We start from the raw sequence: 22,671 nt of genomic DNA, 5'->3' as shown, positions 1-22,671 counted from the left end.
TCTGATACTGCTAATGAATCTTCTATTTTGCCTTCTATTTCTCTCTAGTGGTGAATCGATTTCTTCCTTAACCTTTCCAGTTTAGCACTAGTGGCTTATATACATATTCTCAGTTGCGTAGCTATGTTTCCACTTTTTGCTTTATTCTTTTTAGATCCTCAGGTACTTACAACCTGTTGCAATTGTACTTGTTTCACGTCATGCTTCCTCTCCTCCAACTGCAATTGTCTCATACTGTAGATCAGAAATTCAATTTCACCCAACCTTAACTGAACACGTAAAACTGCAGAAAACTCTAACCTGCTTTACCTAGTACCACAATAAAGTTTCTCTCCACCCCAAATATGTAATTGTTTCTTCATTACACATGTGAACACCTAAATGATTTTGAAGTCTGTGCATTTACCCAGTTCATCCCAGAGCTGCCTATACTTGTCAGTCATTGCAGTTCCTTGTTGTCTCCAAAGCGACAGACGAGGGTCAGCCATGAACTGTTCTGTTATCAACGTCAACATGCGAGCTCCATTTGAATCTCTCATCTTTAGCATCTCTCGCACCTAGGAAACGAGTCTTTTAATACAAACTTGAAAATACAAAGATATCGCAGTACAGACAATATGCTGCAGTGTTAAATATTCCACCACCGTTAAATTAGAAATGCAATTTATACATGTGATGTGAAATTTTTAAGTAGAAAAAAGTCTGCCTTCCCAATTTTAACTATTTTTGGTTTCAGTATCCCATTGCAATTCTTCAAAGACACTTCTTCCACAAGTAATCCACAGATGTATTACGCCAACTGCTGCAAGATTAATTTCTACACGTTTCTCCAACATTTTGGGGGTGGGAAGGAAGAGAACAGCAAAGCTGCAGATGGTTGAAATGTTACTTCATATCCTTACACTGATCTCAAGACACATCAGATTGCAGTCCACTGCTGTACAACTCATTATTAAGCTGCCATAATGTTCCCAAGGCTTTGTCTTGTTTTAGAACAACAGGACTTTGAGTAAGATGCGAACAAGTACAGACTGGCGTGGGGAATGGGGGAGAGAAAAAAGGGAAGGTTTAGAGTACTCGACACACCTTTGCAAAAAGCAAATTGAGCTGCTTCCCTGATCCATGGTATCCGCCCTGGGAGAGGAAGAGTTTAACCTGTTCTTGGACCTGTTCCTCATCCAAATGCCAGCAGTTCTCATCATCTATGCTAGCACCTGCTGTTGGGTCAGGAGCACCTGCAAACAGCAAGAAAAGAAATCATTATGTTCTATATAAAGAAGAGAGGTTCATGGGTCCAATGGAGAGGACTACTGCAGAGGTTTTTGGATTTGTGTTTTGATCTGTTTTGGATGTCTTGGCTTTTATCTAAACATTCTTTAAAAATAGACTTAGATCGCTCCTCAGTAGTCTTAAGCACTTAAAAATTACAGCCCATGAAAAGGTATTTAAATAAATAATATTTTATAACAAAACATTGAAATCAAGGTGAGGTTTCTTCCTCCCATCCCAGCAGCTATACTAGAATGCTTTTACAAGGAAAATTAGACTTTGCATAGTATTTCTACAACTGTGATGTTAAAACGACTCTCCCCAAAACACCTGTGTAATTCCTGTACCTTCAGCTATCTTGCTCAGGTTTAAGTGACTGCTAGTGAGTGCTGCTATAGATGAACATGTGGAAAATCATCACCGATGCCTTTGAGCTGTGATGGCTCTGCAAAGCTAAACAAAGAGTAAAAAAAATCCCCTAACAAATCCAAAGTCTTAAAGCACTAAAGGCATTTCCACTACAAGTAAGAGTTACAGCTGTGTATGACTGGTGCTTCCAAAGGAGCATTTTTACATAGGCAATGTCATCAGCACAGCTTCAGTTCAGAGCAACTCTACCTGAATTAGCCTAGAGTGAACTGAAGTGACTAGATTTACATCAGGCAGTGCTTTGGCCACAGGCTGCCCTAACTCGAATTTTGCAGTTGAGATCAGTGATTTTCCACCGGTGGTCTCTTCTAAAGGCTGACAAAATTAACAAAAGCAAGTTCTTGCACCATCTAGAAATCTATATTTTTCTGAATAAGCCTGCACCTCCACTAGATACTTTTTAAAAGTTACTCAAACTGAAAAGGATGAAAAACACTTATCTAAACTGTCAGCGAAACAACACAAAGTAGTGCATCACCATACCAGATGTAAGGTATTTTAAGCATGCCCAAGACTAAAGTTAACTTGACATTTTGATTTTGGGCTTGTCACAGCTGCATAATCTCTATATCCGCTAGGTTTTGAAAAGATGTTAGAAACTGAATTGCGTTACACAATCTATCACTTAAATCCGAGTCCATGTCACCTCTGCAGCCAAAAAAAAGGATACTGGCAGGGAAGGAAAATTACATAGTCAGATTTGCAAAAACTTGCTTTTTCAAAGAAGGCCTGAGAACTTGAAAAGCAAAGATAGCTACAACTCTTCGTATGTATAGGAGTTAAACATTGATTCTATTGATTCAAGCCTTCATTTCACAATTGCAGCTCTGCCGTGTAGGTGAAGCTTTTAAGTGGTCACAGAGAATGCTGGAATCTTTATTCAATGAAAATACAACCAGAAGATGTAAAAGATCAGAGAGATGTCTTGTCTACTAGTTGCTGAGAGAGTTTAAAAAAAAATCTTCCAGCTCAGCAACTTCAACTGCCTCCAACTTCAGAGCCTACAGCTGGGAACACTGCACTGCAGTGTGTGTGTGTGTATATCTATATATACACATACATACACACACATATACATAGACACACACGCATATATATTTAGATTAATAAGAAATTGTGTCTTTGACAATGTGAATGAACTCTCCTGCCTTCCACAGGAACCATAAGTGTATCAGAAGACAGGAATCAAGCTCAAGACAGTACAGAAACCAAGAAATGAAAAACCTCCTCTTCTGTGAGTGCTTCCATCTTTAGTATGTTAGTTTTAAGGGGCTTTCAATTCAGTCTTCTACATGAAACACATACTGGTAAGTCTTCAGTTGCAAAGAACAAGATAAAAATGGAAATCAAGCCACCTGAGAACAAGCAGTGCAGCTGTTGCACAGACACAGGTTTGCAGTATCACCTTGCAAATAGGTTAAATATTTCATTGCTCTAAAACACAACGAAAAGACCTGTGAAAAGCAACTATATAAAAGCACCACTACACAAAACACTTATATTTATCCCTCGCTTCAATGGAAATTTATCTTTAAATAATCTTGGTATGGCTACTTTTAAATTGAATTAAAAATAGCCCAAGATTCCTCAGCTAAGCTACCCTATTTAGGGAAAAAAAAAACCAAAATTCCTTCTGTAACCGTTTACATTTTATCAAAAGCTCATCGGTCAGTTTGTGCTAGAAGGTTAAATTTCAACACAGCTCCTGCAAATTCTTGAACAAAAGGGTTCCCTTACAGGAACAAGGGCACCCACTGCCCCGGGGCCGGCAGCACTAACCCCACCAAGGCCTCTCCTCCCAGCACGATCCCAAATGTATCTTCCCAAGGGGCTCAGCATCGCTATACTTAAACCAGAGTTATTTTCATGACAGTAGGCTAGAAGACTGTAAAAGCTGAAGGCACCTAGCTGAGGGTCTGAACTCTATGATGCTGTTCAGCACAGTACTACAGATACATCTGACTCTGAGCAATTTTTCCTTACAAGATCTTACATAGGCTACACTCAGTATGATCGAAGTTTTTAATTGGCATGTATAAAGAAAGTTCAGTATACATTTAACTGGCACCAGCTACAGCTGTAATTCACTGATCTTTCAACACTGTTGGCAGTCTCCAGCAATAGCCATGGACTAACAAGGCATGGAGACGGCATGCGCGATCAGGTATGAGTCCAAAACACCTTCCCACCACAGCAGCAGCCAGGCATCCTAGTGATGGCGCTGGGGAAACCTCTGCTTCCACTGCCCACGTCACTCTTGTTTCAGGGTCAAGACACAGCCATCTCCATGTCTCTCAGCCACGCACTTTAAGATCAGTACGTTCACTTACAGTAAGGTGAACACTGATTGGTCTAGCCTGTTTCCTCTCCCACTCAAACACAGATCAATCCTGGGCAACAGACGGGATTTCTACACTGTCACTTTCCTTCTGAAGACATGGGACTGGGTGAGTAGACAAGAAACTACCTGAGCAAGCAACTAGAGGGAGCTGGCTTAGGAGCTGCAAGACAAAGCCCTAGCAATAGCCAGCAGGAAGGCTCATGCTCAACACCAGGCAGAGCTGAAGGTTCAACCCAAAGGTGGTGGCTTCGCTCGGGGTGCAGCATAGCCCCAAACAGGCACCATGAAGCTTTGGCAGATGGACAGTTCAGCTGCAGAGAGGAACATGGGCGGCCCTGAATTTAACCTCTGCAGCGCAGTTTGGTGCCAAGACCAAGTCCCATTCCCCACTTGTAAACTGGGGATAAGTATTACTTACGTGCTTTAGAGGGGTGTCATGAAGATAAATTAGTTCACATTTGAACTATGAAAGTGAGAAGCACTGTATAATCATAGTAACTATTAAAACCTGTAATTAAAGTGTGTCAGTTTATAGACACTAACATATTAATCTCCCTCCCTCCAACCTCTGGCTCCAACTTCTATCATGGCTGGTCTTTGAAAGAGGTTTTACGTCATGTACTTACAGTTAAATACAATAAAGTATTTATACTCAGTATATAGATACAGCCATACATGCTTAATCACTCACTTTTACTAAAATTACTAAATTGCAATCTTAGCAATCAAAGCAGGAATATTGTCCACAACTGTTTGTAACACTGAACACCCAAATAAAATCTGAAAACAGAGTAACAGCCTTTTATATTTATGGACATAGCAGGCTACATGTTAAATATAATCAACTCCAAAGTTCTAAAAAGCAGACACATTTAAAAAAATAAACACATTGATCATTTATATAGCAATTTTAAGAACAACTGCTTTCAAAATGAGCAACCACATTCAAGAACTGATGGTGTATATGGAGAACTTAACCTCGAAAAGTAAGTAGAAACAAAGCAAGGAGCACTGACTAAAATAGGCTAAGAACTGCCTATATTGGAAACTACCTGGGTGCAGATCAACAGTGAAATTTGGTTAAAACAACAGGAAGTAGTCTTTAAGGCAAACTGGTTCCCCGATCCTTATTTCTGAAGTATCACAAGAGTTGTTTTAATCTTCAAATGAAACCATGCCAAATTACTCATCCATAGCCATACTAAACTTTTTTGTTTATAAAAATCTTATTAATTTAAGTATACAAATGAACTGTAGATCAGTTGAATTTTATTAGATGTCATCCCATGGCAGCATTAATGAGAAGAAGATAGGGAAAAATGATTACAAATGATTACATGACTTACTGAGTACTATGCAAAGACTGAATGGGCCCAGCTAGAAACTAATACTGCTGTACACTGACTCACAACAGAATAGTAATTGATTTTGTAAACTTAGTGTGCTCAGAATTATTCTAAACAATAATTATATAAAAGCAAAGATCAGAAAATTAATGATTCAAAGATATTATTATGCCTTTGATTCCCCAAACAATTCAAAGTTTAGACATAAGTCACTTCATGTTGTACTTAATTTCAGAACTCTTGGGTGGAATATAACACCTGTTCAGCAGTGCACAGCAACTGCTGTGAAGCAGCTAGCACTAACAACAGAAAATATAAAGACAGGACAGGCTAGTTTAAGTTACTGAGGAAAGTTAATAAACCCCCAACAAGTTTTTAACTTCCAAAAAATTCTTTACCTTCCATCTGCACATACAGCAAAATGCATAAACTTATCTGCTGACAATATCTAAACTCTCTTGCTAAAATCCAGGTGTGACAAACATCATATAGCAAGCAGTAAGTTTCAAAGTCTACTTGTGTGTGGCAGTTAGAAGAACTTTGTTATCAGTACAGACTAGCATGAAATTATTTTCATTTATTTTTACCTTCCATGTCTCAAAACAAAATCTCACTATTTATCTTTTATATAAATTTTATTTATTGTTTAATGTACCCGAAAAAACCTTTCCTAAAAATATGAATTTCCTACGTTATTTTTTCATGCTATTTTGGAGCTATTGATCTTTCATTTTATTTTATGTTGCGCTACTTACTTCTACTTTGGTTTCTGAAATTTCTCTAGTATTGTCTAGTCTTGTTGTTACTTCCTTCCCAAATCTGTTCACTAAACAATTCTCATACTAAGCATTGGTGCACTTCACTTTCATCCTTCTTGAAAGGAAACTCACCTGCCATTTCCTACATTCTTCTTTTGCAACTAGTCCCTCAATCAATTTTGCCAGTTTAAGCAGGGCCATAAGGAAGATCCCATCATTGTTTTAATAATGTATCTTCTTTAACATTAAATGTTCCCTCTTGTAGTAGATCAACAATACACTGTATTCTGCTGTTCAGCCCTAGCCTACCCTCCAATTTTCCACTAAATTCCCATCATTTCGGTAAAATACACTAAGGTCATATTAACACATATTCACCTGTACCTCTGAACTGCCCTTTGGAAATTACAATATATAGGAACAACATTAGATATTCTGAAATTTTCTTTTAAAGCAATTTTTTTGATAGATGCTTCCTTCTTGGCTGCCTCTACCGGCACTCCTAACCTATGTTAGGGAGTAATGTTTGAAGAGGATGGTACCGAGATCTGCCTTGACAAATACGGGAACAACTACCTAGGTACCTCTGCTTCTAAGACAAATGTACTGAAACTGGTTTCTCCCATGTCCTCCCTCTTAAATTTTAGTTCATCTGCATGTGGTTTTGTACTGGCAAATGACTCATTGTGAGTCAAATAATCAGAGAATGGGAGAAAGTCTGGAGAAATCTGTGTACTTCTCAAAGCAGAAATTGCAACAGCAGCACTAAACACTCAGGAAATAAACAGTACAGCTTAAAAGGTAAAAATGAAATTAGTTTGCTAGGCTGTCCTTACACCAATAAAAAGGCAGACCCTTTTTCACTGTGCACATAATAGCAAATCAATACTAATATGAGATTAATATGCAATCAGACCTCCTCCCTACCCCACCTCCCCATCTTGCTGTTACTTTCTTATGTCCACATAAATTCTAAGGAACACAGTTTGACCTTCCAACCAATTTAAGTGATTTTCATACCTAAGAAAAGACAGATCCAAGATGACAAGCCTGGCTGATAATCTGTCATCCTGACTGTTCTCTTCCTAGCCTTACACACCTGCCAGCTTCTTCTGCCACAATGGTACAAGAATTAACAGGGAGGAAAAAAGCCTCAGCTGAGCAGGATCCAAATCTACATCCAGCTTCCTGACTCAGCATCCCAAATTAAACCAAATGTGAAGCCAACAGTTATGCAGCACAGACATCAGGGTATCGGTATGAATACCTACAACTGTCTTCAGTAGAGAAGATTAGACCACACAGATCTCCAGCTTTGAAATCAGGAACACGAACAGCTGTAGCAGTGCCACATGAGAAAAATCAGAACACAAGCAGTCCTCTCAAATATAAGAGGTGCTTTTGTGCTCTAAAAACATGCAAAACCCTCCTGTAATATAATCACCACCAAGTGAAAATTAGCATGGCAAATACAGAAGAGGATTCCCAATAAATCACTCTACTCTCCTGATGAAGTTAGTGAATAGACACCGCATTCCTGCACTTCTAACAGCATCCACTTATTTTTTCCTGCAGTAAGGCTCAGTCATGAAGCAAGAAAGGGTATCGCAACACTCGTATCCACCAAGGAACTCAAAGCGATTTGTCATTTCAAAACAGCGTCAGTGTAACTCACTTCACTAGTTCCCCTGGTAACCTCCTTCACAAGGAAGGTGGCCAAAGGCACTCACTGAATGCTAAGACAGAATTTTGAGCAAATGAACAACTATCCAATTCACCTTTTGTGAAGGAAAAGTACTGCAGAGTTGTTTCATCTCCCTAGCCAGCTTATAAGCAAGTCAACAAGACCACTGTGGTCAGAGATCTTCAAGGTCCCGGATCATTCTTATGTACAAATAAATAGTATTCAAGAGCTGATTTCTTCTGCCTATTGCTGGAATATATGAAAACTAAAACTAGTACAGCCACTACGAGAGAAAAAAAAATTTAAAAAAATTGAAGTTTTATATAAACAACCCTGAAATCGTAACAACCACTAGGCAACATTGAAAAGCATTGCCTCATCTAACTCCAGATTCGAGACTTCCCTTTGATCAAAGCTGTTGCTGGTGTTTCTGTGCTAGGTATCGTCTTACTTTTATAAGCAAGTTTTTATAAATTTTTCCTCTTACTTACTTGTGCCTTCAAGCAGTATTTGATATAATTCCTCTTCAAACACTAGTTTAGTGAGGTTGAACTGTTCAAAGCAAGACAGGTCTACAAGACATTTTCGTATTACAAACTGAACATCTGCAGCACAGGAGATACAACAGAGTGAATGGTGATCTTATGTTCACCAGCCTATGCTATTCGAACCAGAGATAGATTTCTTCTGGTTATTTTTCATAGATTTATTTTGGTTAACTTTATTGTTTTTAATTTAAGGAATTTGATTAAAGATCAAAATAAAAGAATTACAGTATGAATCCTAGAATGCCACTTACTTCCTACATAATCAGAGAAACTTTTTCCTTAAAAGAATCCTGTGAATTTTTAACACTGTAAACATACCAATCAAAAAAAAAAATCAGACCACGGTTTTATGGTAGTCTGAGAAGAAAAGCAGGAGACTATAGAACTCTTTTGTAACCCAACTTTCTTTGCTAACAGCAGTTTATTTTCTTATGCTACCTTGATTTTCTACTTCAGTTTTTGATATTTTATTAAGAACTACCAACAGTCAATAAAGACATACTGCAATCTCATTTACCAGGAAAACAGCAACACATGTAAGAAACATTTTAGTTTTGTGGATATTTTTAAACTACCCTACTCAAATTCATTGTGAAATTTCATGATTTATCATCAGCTTAATTTTTTGTTTCCTATTCTTTTTGCTATTTGGGCTGTGATATAAACATTGAATCTCTCTCTCAAAAAAAATAACTTAAATATTAATGCATAATGAGATATTTTGACAACAAGAAAATAGCTGACAAAGTACAACATGTCTATGATTGGTATAATTACATACTTAATGGTGATCAAGTTTAAGCACACTCTGCAACTGCTTGTCACTTCTCTTACAATAACCATAGTAGCTAATACAGCCATATACAGCCATCACCTGTCCTTCCTTTCCCACCTCTGCCTTCCCCTTTTCTAATCACCCTTGAGTGAATCTTCTGTGCTACTTTGATACTCACCATAATTCTTCCTTCCCCTTAATTTCTGATGCTCAGGGTATCACCAACTCTCATGCAATACAAGCCTTCAGTTTACAACATCTGAGCATCTTCCTCTATTGCTTGATGTCCTGCATCTGCTTTACCTTCCCTTTCATTGTACCATCATCACCTGGCAGCTCTGCCAATCACCTTCTCATGTTCCATAACAACTAGAGCAACTGCCTTGCCTCTGGCCACATCCCCCATAGCTCCCAAAGCCAAAAAAGAGCACTTCTCCTGAAACACACCATCTTGCAGCACTGCCAGACTGGGTTTGCCAGGGTCACCGGACTCTAAGGAGAAGGGCTACACTGCAGATGAGTCCTGTTATGGGAAAGACTCCCTTCTTTTATTCTGCCTACTATCTAACAAACACATGGGTTTTTTTTCTTTCTCTAGTATTAAGCAGCTTGGTTGTGTTTGTATTGCAAATTCTTCGGAATAGCGGTCATCCCTCTGAAATATCTAACACCAGAACTGTTCCTGTCAATGACCAAACAAACAAAGAAGATATTTTTAGATATTTAGATAACTTACTCTTCCCCTCTAAGCTGCCCTTATGCTTACAGCTCTGGCCACCTTAGAGGACATTTCTATCAGGTGACCTTACAGGAACACACAACTCTAATAAACTAGCTGGGTCACCTCAAACCCACAATTACCCACTTTCAGTTCAGCAGACTCCATAGAAAAGCCACCTCAGAAGCCTAAAGTCACACCCAGCACCCTCTAACAAACATGAAGATGTTCAATACAAGAACCTGAGAGCCATTAAACCATGTGCAGCAGAAGGAGCAGGAAAGATCAAGACCTTTGTTGATGCTGTAGGCTACTGCAGCACTAACAGGAAAAAAGCATTGAAATACAGGTTCTGTATTTCTCCTGACTTCATGGAGAAAAGAAATCCCAAAGGATAATAAAACTGTATTTAATGAATGAAAAAAACAGTAACACCTACTTGCTTTTATGCTTTGCCATTAAAACAAAGTTATACAATCAAAATATCAGAATATTAGTTAAAAGAACAAAATAACAAAAAGATGCCATTGGTAAAAGAGCTCTTTTAAGCAATGTGGCTATACAAAGCACACCACTACTCAGTTTTTCATAGCTGGAAAATACAAGTGTGAAGCAGATCAGGCCACATGTTAACAGTGCTGGAGACATCAAGCTCTTTGCTTATGAATTCTTCTCTCTTTTCCAACATGTATTGCTTTCTAAACTTCTTAAAGCAAAGGTTCAGTAACAGAATCCTCTTTAGTAAACGCCATAGAATCACAGAATAATTCAGGTTGGAAGGGACCTCAGCAGGTCACACTCCTGAACACCACAAAAAAGCTCAAAACCAAAGAGGGAATGAAGCAAAAGGAAGAACAAGTATCAAACTCACCATGGACTTGATTGATTTCTGAATTCTGAGAAAGAATTTCATCTGCTAATTTCTGAGCAGTTGGCAAAACTTCTGTGTGGTGCACTGTGATCAAATACTGTACAAATTTTTGAAGTTGGTCTCTGTTCATTTGAAAGAGTGTCTCTGAAATGGGAAGATGCAGTTTGACCTGATCTGGCTTGCGGATCCGGTATAAAGAGAGTGCCACAACATGCGCACAGTAAAATATGTCCTTGTTTCCACAGCTACAGGTCACTGAGGTAATCTTGCAACGATCAAAGCTGATAGCTACATTGCAAACAGTTTCTGGCTCCGACTGCATTGCAGGCTCTGTCACTGTGCCACTCAAGTGGAAACCTGTGCAGGGGGAAAAAAAGAGAACTTAATAATGTAAGTAAAATACCACATCTAATTATCAATAACCTTTTGTTAATAAAGTAAAAGTCATCATCGATTTCTGAGAAATTATATACCTTAAAAAACTTGCTTTAATTACAAATATTATTAACCCTTTCTTTTGTATATACCCTCTTCATCTCCATTAAAATCAAAAGAGAAGTAAAAAGCTAGTTTACAAGCCCTCTTTGCCATTCCATCACAATAGTTATAAAAGTTTGACAGTAAGAAAACATTTATTTGATTAAATCATAGCTGCAGAAGCAGAGCTGCATCTGATTAAGACCAATGTGAAACTCCCAGTACCTCAGCAAGTTGGCAGCAATTTTCCAAACCCCACACCAGGGAGCCTGCAGCACCTACCAGCAAATTTAACCATCTTTCAATAAGTAAGAGGGAAGTAGTGCACTCTAGTGGCATGAAGCCAGGTCTTAGTCTCAACTCTGCCACTGTCACTGACACAAGTCACTTAACCTCTTTGCTTTCACTTCTCCCACAGAGGTCATGTTAAAGCTCACCTCCACCCAAGCAATCCAGTCAGATTGCTATGTTTGTGTAGCTCTTCGGAGATGGAAACTGCTGCCATTACCAATACACAGGATAACAGATTTATAATACAGAATGAGACACGTGCGCACGGTTTCAGAAGTCCGTATTATAGTCCTGTTTCCCATTCAACATAATAAAGCACAAGGCAAAAGAGCTAGGTTTGCTTGTATTGTAAGAAGGTATGGTATACCATAAGAAATACATTGGTTTCAGCAAAGATGCCACTAGTTGACACAGCACCCTGTTAAAGCAAGGTCTCAAACTCTGAAAATCAGAACCTAAACCCACCTCTGTTTGCTCAACATGAAGGCCCAGGTTTGGCTCTCAATACTTTACCACTGAATAACAGAATTTGGGGGTTTCTTTTGGATTTTACATAAGGATGACATTGATTTTGGCTCAAGCATTAAGTCAGAGGCATAGATACAGGGCAATACAACTAAATTTCATGTGCTGTACAATTATTAAACTTGAATGGACAGTGCATATAAAATCTGGGATGGACACTACAAGTAAGTTGTTGTATATTAACTATTTATAATGGAAATAATATAAACCCACACTCCCTCAAAGTTCAAAACTAATTTAGTATTCCTGAAACACCAGAAAAGTGTATTGTAGGAAGCTGTATCACATGAAAATTACGTCGCGAAAAAGAAGAAACATATACCTAGCTCTAGTCCAAAATGTAGCTCCAGTTGTTTTAAAAAGGGGCTTCAAGTTACAGGAAACAAAGAGGAAAATCTCATTTTTTCCATTTGTTTACACTGTACATTTCAGAGCAGGTTGTGCAGTCAGCATCACTGTTTGGATTACATTCAACTGCAGTACTCTGATACTCTACCCTGAAGAAGGTCATATGCACACACTAACCTCGACTTTGCAAGAGGATGTTTACCAGTTAAAGTAGCTAAGAGTCAAGGTTGAAGAGGCAGTAGGCTGTAAAGTGCACAGAGAGGAAGTGGGGTGAACGAACAAGCCCAGGCGTACGCGGTACTCTTGCTCTTGTTTCCATGCAACACCTGCACAGAGAAGGGGAATGGAACTGCCCCTTGCATCATGAGCTCCTCCCTCTGCCTTTCCCTTAGGTTTTATAAGTAGTCACAGCATGCTCCTGTAAGTGCCTTCTCCCAAAAAACAGAGGCTTTGTTAAAACTTAGCCAGCTCTATTTATTTCAGGTTAATTCCCAGTAAGTGAAAGTTGTATTGGTGGTCCCAAAGGAACTGCACAGGAGATTTTTCTTTTCAGTATCACTTTCCTATGAAGCATACCTAAAACTTTCTCTCATCCATGAGCTGAGGAAAAGCCTAACACCTGAACACTGAAATGGCCTGTTCCCACTCCCTCCTACTCTGAAGTAATTACCTGAACTCCTATTAATTCCAATAGGGAAAGGCCCAAAGATTCCCTATTAAACCATTTAAAAAAAAAGCCCGACCAGCTACTCCAACATTATCACTTGTAATTTGTCAGTATATAATTCAAGCATTCAAAAAAGTTAAAATCTTCCTGGAAAGATGAGTGTCTCCAGAAATACTTAAGAGTTAGCAGCAGGCCTGCCTTTAAGTCCCCACACAGTTCAGACACACACAGAGCTCATGGCTCCCTCTCCACTGAGATTTTTTTGAGAATTCATGTTACAAGCAGCAACATTCATAAACACAGATCCAGGTCTAAACAAATGACACAGTCAAGTTACCTAATCTCCCCTTCTTAAATTACATAGGATTTAAACAAAAACATCAGCTGCACTTGCAGGCTAAAATGTAGAAACTCTGTATTAACTATGCCGCAGTGATATACTATGCCTGGTAATTATGAAACACTATTTTCCTCCTCTTTTTCTGTTTGTGTTTTAGAAAGAAAGAAATTGTTTTTAGTAATTTTGACCTTTAAAAAGGTTTCAACACACCAGAGAAAACAATTCAGGAAATTTCAGCTCAGAAGCCCTGGTAGGGCTGTTATAATTTAACCTACCAGATATCAAATGCCATCTTCTCCACTGCCCACAATACTGCAGAGTACTCAACAGGGCTGTTCCCCTCCTGCAGACATAGCCTTAATCTTTAACCTAACCATCTAATATTCTCCAAATAACATATGAAAAGTTAGAAGCAGGTAAAAAATTGATGCACCATGTTTTGCCAGAAAGCTTTCAGCAGCAGTAATTTATAGGCTGCTGAGAAGACAGATGTTACATGCTCCTGGAAGAAGGCAAAAGGAATCCCCCTATGTGGGGACTCAAAGATAATGACATTTCACTAACAGATCCAAAGGAGCAGAGAAAGTCTCTCCAGCTAAAAAGCTGCAAGCCCTCCACTCCAAGTAGGTATCTCCCTTCAAAAGGAAAATTCCTCTTTTAATCAAAGTTACAAACCTTTGCTGGAAATACTTATCCATTCAAAAAAACCCCAAGAACACTAATGTTTCACTTTTAAACTACAAAGCTCATTCACTATCTAAAGACAACAAAAGAGTTGCAGGCAGAAAACCATGTGTTCACTACAGAATCTGTTTATAGAGCAGGCTTGTTTCACCTTTTCCCTTCAGCTGCTGCAGTTTGAAATGTTTTACTGTTTTCAAACCAGCACATGACCAGTAATTCAAGCTCTGCTGACATTTTCAACGCACAGGGGCTTTGCATTCTGCAAAAATGCGTTTAGAAAAGCAATTGGAGCATTAAGACAATGTATCAAATGATACACTCTTTTACAAAGTGATTTTGCTTCTGTTGTGAACACTCACCTCACACACACCGCAAAGATTATTTAACAGCCAAAAAAATAGCATTTTTAGCTGCTGTACTTTTGGTAGGGGACTGTGCCAAAGTGCCATCAGGAGAAAAGCATTAAAAAGTCAGTAAATTTTACAAAGCAATTTTTGCCAAAATCTGTTTGACAGCATGTGATCCATTAACTAAAAACATTCTGGGACTGTAAAGCTGCCTGATAAATGAAAATGAACATTGCTACAATGTAGTATCTGCCAGCTAAGTATATATGTTTGTCATTAAAAAATAAATACTTTGGAATAAAACAAAAGAAGCTTCAAACTGTAAGGCCATAAAGAGGAGAAATGACAGTGGCATGCAGAGAAGCAGCAGCAGGTCAACTTTTAGTTACTCAAGTGAAAAATTTTGGAATAGTTAGTTCCACTAATCCAATGGGATAAGTAGTGAAGTTACTGCAGTAAATAAGCATCATCAATGGCATCTCACAATATTAATTAATTTCTACTGTCACCCTGTGCTACAAAGCATCTTCCTCAATATACCCAAGTCCAAGGATACATTTTAAAAAGATACAGACCAAAATAAAACAAAAACTATCAGAACAACAAGCCATGTAAAATGCAGGGGAAGTAGGGGAGGAAATTATGCTGAGATTATTATGGTGTTGTGGTTCAAGGAAATAAAACGTACAACACAACTTTTAAATTAACTATAAACAGTAATTCAATCTAAAATTTTAGACCATTGATTTCTTTTCCCTCAGTAATTTAGAACTCAAAATTCTAAGACATTCCTGTAGACACAGGGAAAAAAGGAAATTAAAGAAAAAACCTCTCATTCAAGGGGAGCTGCATTCATTTGTGATTCAGCCAACAATACAGCAAGCTATTATGGAGTGAACTTTATATGAAAAAAAATAATTCTCTCTCAAACTTTTTAGCTGCCTATTCAAAAATACCAATAACATGACATCAAAACAAACACACTACCAGCTTAAAAAATAGCGGGCTATTCTTATGAACATAGAGTAACAGTACTTTAATAAAATGTATTAAAAATGCATACCTCTATTGTATATATTAAAAATATTACCTGTGCTGTCAAGAATTCCAGGGGTTAAAAAAAAACAACAAAAACACTTTGAAGTTCACACTTGCAATTGAAAGCTTTGATTGAAATACCACCATACATCACCACTGGGTATTGCTTATCCATTACAGAAAACAAAAACATCAGAACTGGATTCAGAAATACCCTAAAGCTTAAAAAACAGTGCTTTTGAATAGCTTTCTGCCACATACATTTTGAGAACACCATGCATGCCTCACCCACTATGCACAAGTTATCCTAAAATTAGGAAATATGCTACCAACTGGATTTAGAAAATGGATGTGTTCCTTAATGTTGATCCACTGACCCTTTTTCCATACACATGCTCCTAGTCAGGAAAATGCATGAGCTATTTTACATTCACAGAGGAAACAACCAGCAGATGAAGTTACTTATAGAGAAAAAATATTATGGAAGAGTTTGTTCTGGGAGCTGGGGAATCTTCAGCATGCAAGACCTATGCAGGTAACCTCCACCTACGTAGCTTTACCTTGGTAATCAGAATCATACCCTCTATCTTTAACAGTCATTTAAATTAATTCAGACTACTATATTACTTGGCAAACACATAATCACTGTGTAAAGTGAAAAACACCTCTGTTTCATCTTGCCTACCAAACAACAAGAAATGCTTATGGAAAGTAGTTTCCAAATATGCCCATTAGCTATTTTTTCATAACTTATATCAGTGGTTGCATTTTTTTTTCCCAAGACAAGCAAAAGTCTAAACCACGTTTACCTCATTCAAATTTTGTCTTTTAAGAAGTGGTTTTCCTTTAAGATGACAAAGTAGTATCCTACATTCAATTCTGTCTGAACTCTGGAACACTCTAAAAACAGATCAACAACACACTTTGAAATTATTATTAAGTAAAACCTTGCATGCCACCACTCAGCCTGAAGCTAATATTAACAGCTTATTTATAAACCAGAGAAAACATTTGATTTAAAATGGAAAATACTTACCCATAGTACCTTAAACATGCTGGTAGGTATTATACAAAGGTAATGACAAGTCAGGGAAAAAAAAGAAGATTAATTAACAAGAGCAGCACATAAGATGTTTACTATATGTAATGAATGCACAGGGTATAGAAGAGCTTATGTTTTGAGAGCACTGCCACTGAGAATAAAATTGGCATTACCACTGCACCCAAACGCTAGCAGAGGATCCATCACAAACAACCGCCTGGATTCCATGACTCCTTTTCATAAAGACAGTCAGGATTTGGTATTTCAGGACTTTTGCAAGCAAGAGAGAAAGTAGAAGTAGCATTAAATAAATCCCTACATACACTCCACTGACAACTTGGAAGTTCACTACTACTGGCGCACGTCCAAGAAAATGCATGCTGTAACGGTGACAGCACTAGTGACTTGAACAGCAAGATTTATCTGTCCCAACACTGTGAATTCAACAGTCACATCTGGGGAAAAAAAAATCTGCCAGGACCTCCTTCAGCAGACCAAACAGTCAAGTCTGAGAACTGTTCAACTCATTACATTCATTAGACAAAGGCCTCCACTAATCCCTCAAGCCAAGCTTGATCACATCTCTGCTGCTCAAGAGGAGCCACCGCTTATCACTGCGGTCCAAGGAGGGGTCATGGATGACTGTATGGGATACATCCATGCAGAATACTCTTCACTAAAAAGAAGGAAAGCCTGTTCAAACAGCAAATAACACAGCAAAATGCCTTCTCTGCCCAAGAGACATGTAAGATCTGGACTGTTTTAAGACAGATGCAGACTACAGCAGCTCATGCTGTCTGGAGGTGGAGGCACTGAACAAAACATACACCCCATGAGCATGGCCACAAGGGTCCCTCAAGGTTTCACCACTATCCCTGTGGTAAACAACTTGCAACCCACCCCACAAGAACCCCATATGAACTACAGAATGACATTCTCACCAGCACTGCTCACAGCCTTGGATCACATCTCTGCAAGACCTGAAAGTCATTCCAACTCATTTAATATGGACATAACCCATTTTATGTGTTTGTAGCATTAGCTTTGTAGGCAAACCAAAGCAGCAAAACCTTAGTGTAAATAAGAAGTATGTTAAAAAATGCCTTCCAGACAGCAGTAACATAGAACTCTACCTCTAGCACAGTGATGCTCAAACTGTTATCTAGGATGCTACGGCAAACGACGCTAATGGCTTACAAAGCAGAAGCAGAGCAGAAGCCCACAAGTCTCTTCAACTAAAGGCTTAACATAGTGCTGAGCATTCACTGGAAGTGTGAATGCTCACTGACTCCTGTCAGGTCAAGAAGGCTAGCAATCCATGGCTGCAGGCCACCCTCTATCAGATATACAATCCAAGCCTTTTTGTTGGTTTTGCGTTTGGGGCATGGTTTTTTGTTTGTGGTGGTTTTTATTTACTTGTTTTTTAAAAAAGGGCATCCTTTTAAAATAAACTTTGTTCCTCTACACTGAGTTTAACAGCTCCTCTCTCAGCACAATATATCATAAGAGCACCAGTAACCAAAATAAAAAAAAAAGAGATCTCAATGTAAGCCTGCAATCCCTGAAGCTGACAGGTAGAAAGGTACAGTTTACTGTGAGGCAGCAGCAGGCAGGACTTTTATTTTTCTATATGACAATTTTTCTAATAACATACCCCACAGAGATCATGTGACAGCTATTAAAAAATATTCAAGAATGTCGAAAAGAATGTCGAAGAAATCAGAAGCTTTGCAGAATGTGGGCAAATTAACATTTTATGATTTATAATGCATGGAATATAGTAAGCCTCAAACTTTTGAGGGAGACTTAATATGGCTACCTGAGCTGACGGAAACTGGCTGGATCCATCATACAGCAGCTCACTGCAGCAAAAGCGTGAAGTGGGAGTCATCAAAACTACACTGGTGCTGAAGAGAAACTGGAAGTAAATTCAAAATGAAGGGTAAGGAAAAAAAGGGTAATTAATACTGAAGAAAGTTGCTAGAAGTAGAGCTACTCCAAAATAACTGAGCTTTTAACTAAGCAGACTGCCCCGACCATCTAGCTAATGTACACTAAAATGTTTACAGGTGAATTGTAATAGAATATAAATGTAGGCCAGTGTCAGGCTCGAGTTTACATTCAGCCATAACAAAGGCTGGAAACAAGAGGTTAAGACAGATTACTAAACAACATTTAAATTTTGATAAACAAACCTTCACTCTGCTGGTGAACTTCACAGGCCCTTGTTTGTTGCAAAGGGAACAAATTCAGACAGCAGATGTGCAAACAGTCTGCAAGGGTCTGCATCCCGGGAACAAGGGTGCCGAAGAACAAGGACTGATTACCACTAGTCTTCAGAGGTTCAGTAGAAAGACATTTGTTGCTAGCTTTTGAGGAGGAATTTGCTCTGCTATGGCAAGCAGAAGCTAGCATCCCTCCTGCAGGAAGCAGGCAGCAGAGATCCACCACATAGCCCAGGGTATCTATCTCCCAAGGTGATGCCATTTCAGCTTTTACTGCTACCTATTTTTTGCATCACATTTGCAGGGAGAAGTTATGCTTACTTGTTACAGCACAAGTATAAATACCACAAGTGGGAAAGTGACTGCAAATGAGGAAGAGCAACAAAACCAAACAAACTCAGATCAAACCTCCTGCTTTATTAAAATATCCTTAAAGCAATACAACATGAAATAGGCTGCTTTTACACTGATGAAAGTGTTTAGAGACTACCAGTTGTTTTAAGCAACTTAGAAGATGCCCTGTCTGTCAAACAGATAGAATATGGTCATTTTTTGAAGTTACAATTTACACTTATTGCTAAAAGAAGAATTTTTCTGTATTACATGTCTACAGTTAAAGGCTTGCCTTCAACTAAGAATCATCTGTCTCCACCAAAAAGAAGTAACAGTAAAGTAAAAAGAAGTAACAGAAGTAAATCATCTGAGACTGAAGAAAACCTCCAGCAAGACCTGCTCATTTTTTAGGGAGGGAAAGAGAGGAAAAACCCAATCTAACCAAAATTTTTTGTTGTTGTTTCAAAATTTTCCTCTGCCAGGCCAACCACATCTCTGCTCTTTTCATACTCTTTATTGCTGGTACCACATCTTTTGCTTCTGCCACACAGGCTGTCACACAGCTTTACTTCATCATCTTAAGTTAGGGTTCATCTTCACCTTAATTTATACAGTGCCTCTGTAAGGCTCCAACATTGCTTGACTTTTACAAATAAAGCATGATTAGCAGCAGTTGTCTACGTGGCTTTTCAAAGACAAACTGAATTCAACTAACATAGGCCACAGAATAGCACAGAGCTTCATCAGAAGATGGGTGAAGGCAAGAAGGAAAAACCTTTAAAAATTACATCCTGCTTGACTCGTAACACTGCTTTATCATCAGGAAAAACTGCTTTCTCATCCTCTTGATAAGTGTTTAATCAAACTCCCACTGTATTTTTTAATGGGAAGTGGATAAAAATCCTAAAAAGGAAGACAACAGCAATCACTTGATATAAACTTGGGAAAAGATTTTTTAAAAGATTAGAAAATGACTACTTCCTGAAAAGAGCATGTCTGGATTTCCACAGCCATACTTAAAAGTTTGGGAAAACCCAGCACAGGATGTCTGAAACAGAAGGCATCCTGCAGTAAAAGGTATTTAGGTCATTCCAACAACACAAAGCTTTTAACTGATTGAGTAATTTAAGATCATGCTCAAACAGTTAAAGTTTAAGCTATGCAAAAGCACAAGCCAATATAATTTTGAAACTAACTGACCTTCCACCAGGAAATGTTATACTTGGCCTAAAAGAAGAAACTGGCACTCCTATTGCCATTACTAGTTGTGGTATAAATCATTCTTTTGTTTAAAAAGGGAGAAAAAGAAGAGATCAATGCTGCACTTGTGCCAAATGAAAAATGGCATTAAAACTCCCAGAAAGTGAGACAGACCTTTTCTTTATGGCCATGATTCCATTCTTCCACTTGTATACTAAATATTCACAAAGTCTTAATTCTTAGCATTTGCCTTAATTTTGCCTTAATTTTTTTAACTTTTAATCTTAAATAAGATTGCCTTAATTTTTTAACAAATGTTTCTGTATTACTGCAAGAGTCAGAATGTTCACTGACCTGTTTTATTCGTAATCAAAATGGAAGTAAAAAAAAGTGTTTTTCTCTTTTAAGTGTAGAAACAACAGTCACTACGTAGGACTTTGGGAGGGCCTCAGTTCACATTGGACAGTAAATTTTACAAGATAAATGTTTTCAGCAACTTCCTCTGGTCACCAGAGCATTACAGGGGATTCCAGCAAAAATAACGAAGTACAACATAGTATTTCCTGACAAAGCAGCAGAGAAAAAGCCACTAAAACCATAGTGTTGAAAGAGTTCCAGGATGAAAGTCTAAAAACCACCAATATCACAAGTGAGTCACCCTTGCATGACTGAAGCTAACACTGGGGTAAGTGTCTTTTTTATAACTGTCCAGGGTCAACTGCAGTGGAGTCCCAAATGCAGACTGGAAACCCAAGGAACTATTCTAATAAAAGTGTTTAAAAAAGGTCATGCAAAGTTCACTTATATTATACATCAGAATATCCTTGATAACACTGGCACATAGTCTAAACTCACACAAGTGGACATACTGTATGAAATCAGGTTGCGATTCACAGTTTTTCCACACTGTTTGTAGATCCTAATTCCCTTCTCTCTGTTCCAATTATTACTCAACAAAATCAGATCAATATACAGTACTCATGGCTAGCACACCCCATCGTCAAAACTGGCAGATAAGACTTGCCATACTAGTACTCCTCCATACAGACATGCATCACCTCTTTCCAGACATGCCATGCAGAATGAACAGACTTCATGTAAGAAAAATGGATTTCCAAAGGCACAGACAATTTTGAGTGCAAGTTGCTCACATATCTTTTTATATTTATAAAATACAAATATCTGTTAGTTTAAACAAAAAAAATTATGTATGTTCCCAGGCCCTAATTTCTTGGTATCTCTGATTTCTGGGAGCTGCACGCACAGCAAGCACTTGAAATAAGTAAGGGTAAGCGTGTGTGGGTGGGGGGATCCTGATGTACACTCTTCTACTCAGCCAATGCTAGCACATTCAGAGCACACAGCTGTTCTTCAAACAATGCAGGTAAGATTAGTATGCCATTTTCTTAGAGGTAATTTAGGAGCCCACCCCCTCCTCTAGAGCCACACACCAATTCCCCTTGAATGAGCAAGGCATACCATCCTTCCCTGCCAGAGCCAAGAAATTCTTAGGAATATTTACCTCTAACCTGCAGTACCCAAGAGTTTAACAAGCTACAGTTAGATTCTAACTGTTAATCAGATTCTAGACAGTATGTTAGTATAGAATGTGTTATCCAAGCCTCTATTAACATGCATAGGGTTGAACAATAAAATGCAACATGACATTTTCTTTTTTTAAAATCATGCCTCACCCACAAAATCAAAACTTTCCAGACAACAATACAGAGATAGTGAAAAGTCTGGAAAGGCAGGGGGAAGAAGGAAAAAACAGAACTGCACAATCAAGGAAGCAAAACTTCCAGGATAAACTAAAGAAAACAATCAATCTAAGGAAGTAGGACAAATTATACAGCTAAACACAATCTAATTTGTCATTTAGATTTATTAAGCAAGCTACAGGAACTCAGCATGCTGTGGTTTGGCCTCCAGACCAGGTTTTACAGTACATAAGCTATCAGACTGAGGACCCCAACAAAAAACTCATCTGGTAACATACAACATTTCTAACTTTCACTGACAAGCCAAGGAACACCCTACAACTATCTTTTGACAGAGGAAAAGGAAACAATTACAAAATCACCATCATTTATTTCACTCTTACAGTGCACTGCGTGAGACACAAAAACAAGGAGACAGAAAACAAAAACCTCAATGATGGCAAGTCTCTCCACCTACCAGTGAGCCAAGCAACAAGCTGCTTCCATGCAGTGATGAAGTAACTCTCTCCCTTCCAGATCCCTGCATTCTCTTGCCATTTATTTTTGGGCTTCAGCTTCTGATAATCTATCTATACTACAACTACTAGCACTTGTGATAAACTAGTAGGTGGTGTACTTGTGGAAGTGTGGTTAATGCCTCGTTTTCTTAGCTTTGGTTGCCTACTGAAACAGTCAAGGGTTAGGCTTGCTGATG

The 22,671-nt window shown here is 38.3% G+C and overlaps 1 protein-coding gene across 3 annotated transcripts in view; it reads right to left on the bottom strand.

The window, feature by feature from the left end:
* ZSWIM6 (zinc finger SWIM-type containing 6) overlaps positions 1-22,671 on the bottom strand; it is a 112,612-nt gene that overhangs the window by 38,062 nt on the left and 51,879 nt on the right. For all 3 annotated transcript variants that reach the window (XM_069776836.1, XM_069776838.1, XM_069776839.1), the window contains exons 2-4: positions 10,740-11,096; positions 1,087-1,235; positions 407-557 (exon numbers count right to left, since the gene is read on the bottom strand). In XM_069776836.1, coding sequence (XP_069632937.1) covers positions 407-557; positions 1,087-1,235; positions 10,740-11,096 — 657 coding nt within the window. The remainder of the gene's footprint in view (positions 1-406; positions 558-1,086; positions 1,236-10,739; positions 11,097-22,671) is intronic.

The sequence above is a fragment of the Haliaeetus albicilla genome, chromosome Z (genome assembly GCF_947461875.1).
Source record: "Haliaeetus albicilla chromosome Z, bHalAlb1.1, whole genome shotgun sequence".
Lineage (NCBI taxonomy): Eukaryota > Metazoa > Chordata > Aves > Accipitriformes > Accipitridae > Haliaeetus > Haliaeetus albicilla.
This window is presented reverse-complemented; position numbering and strand designations above follow the sequence as displayed.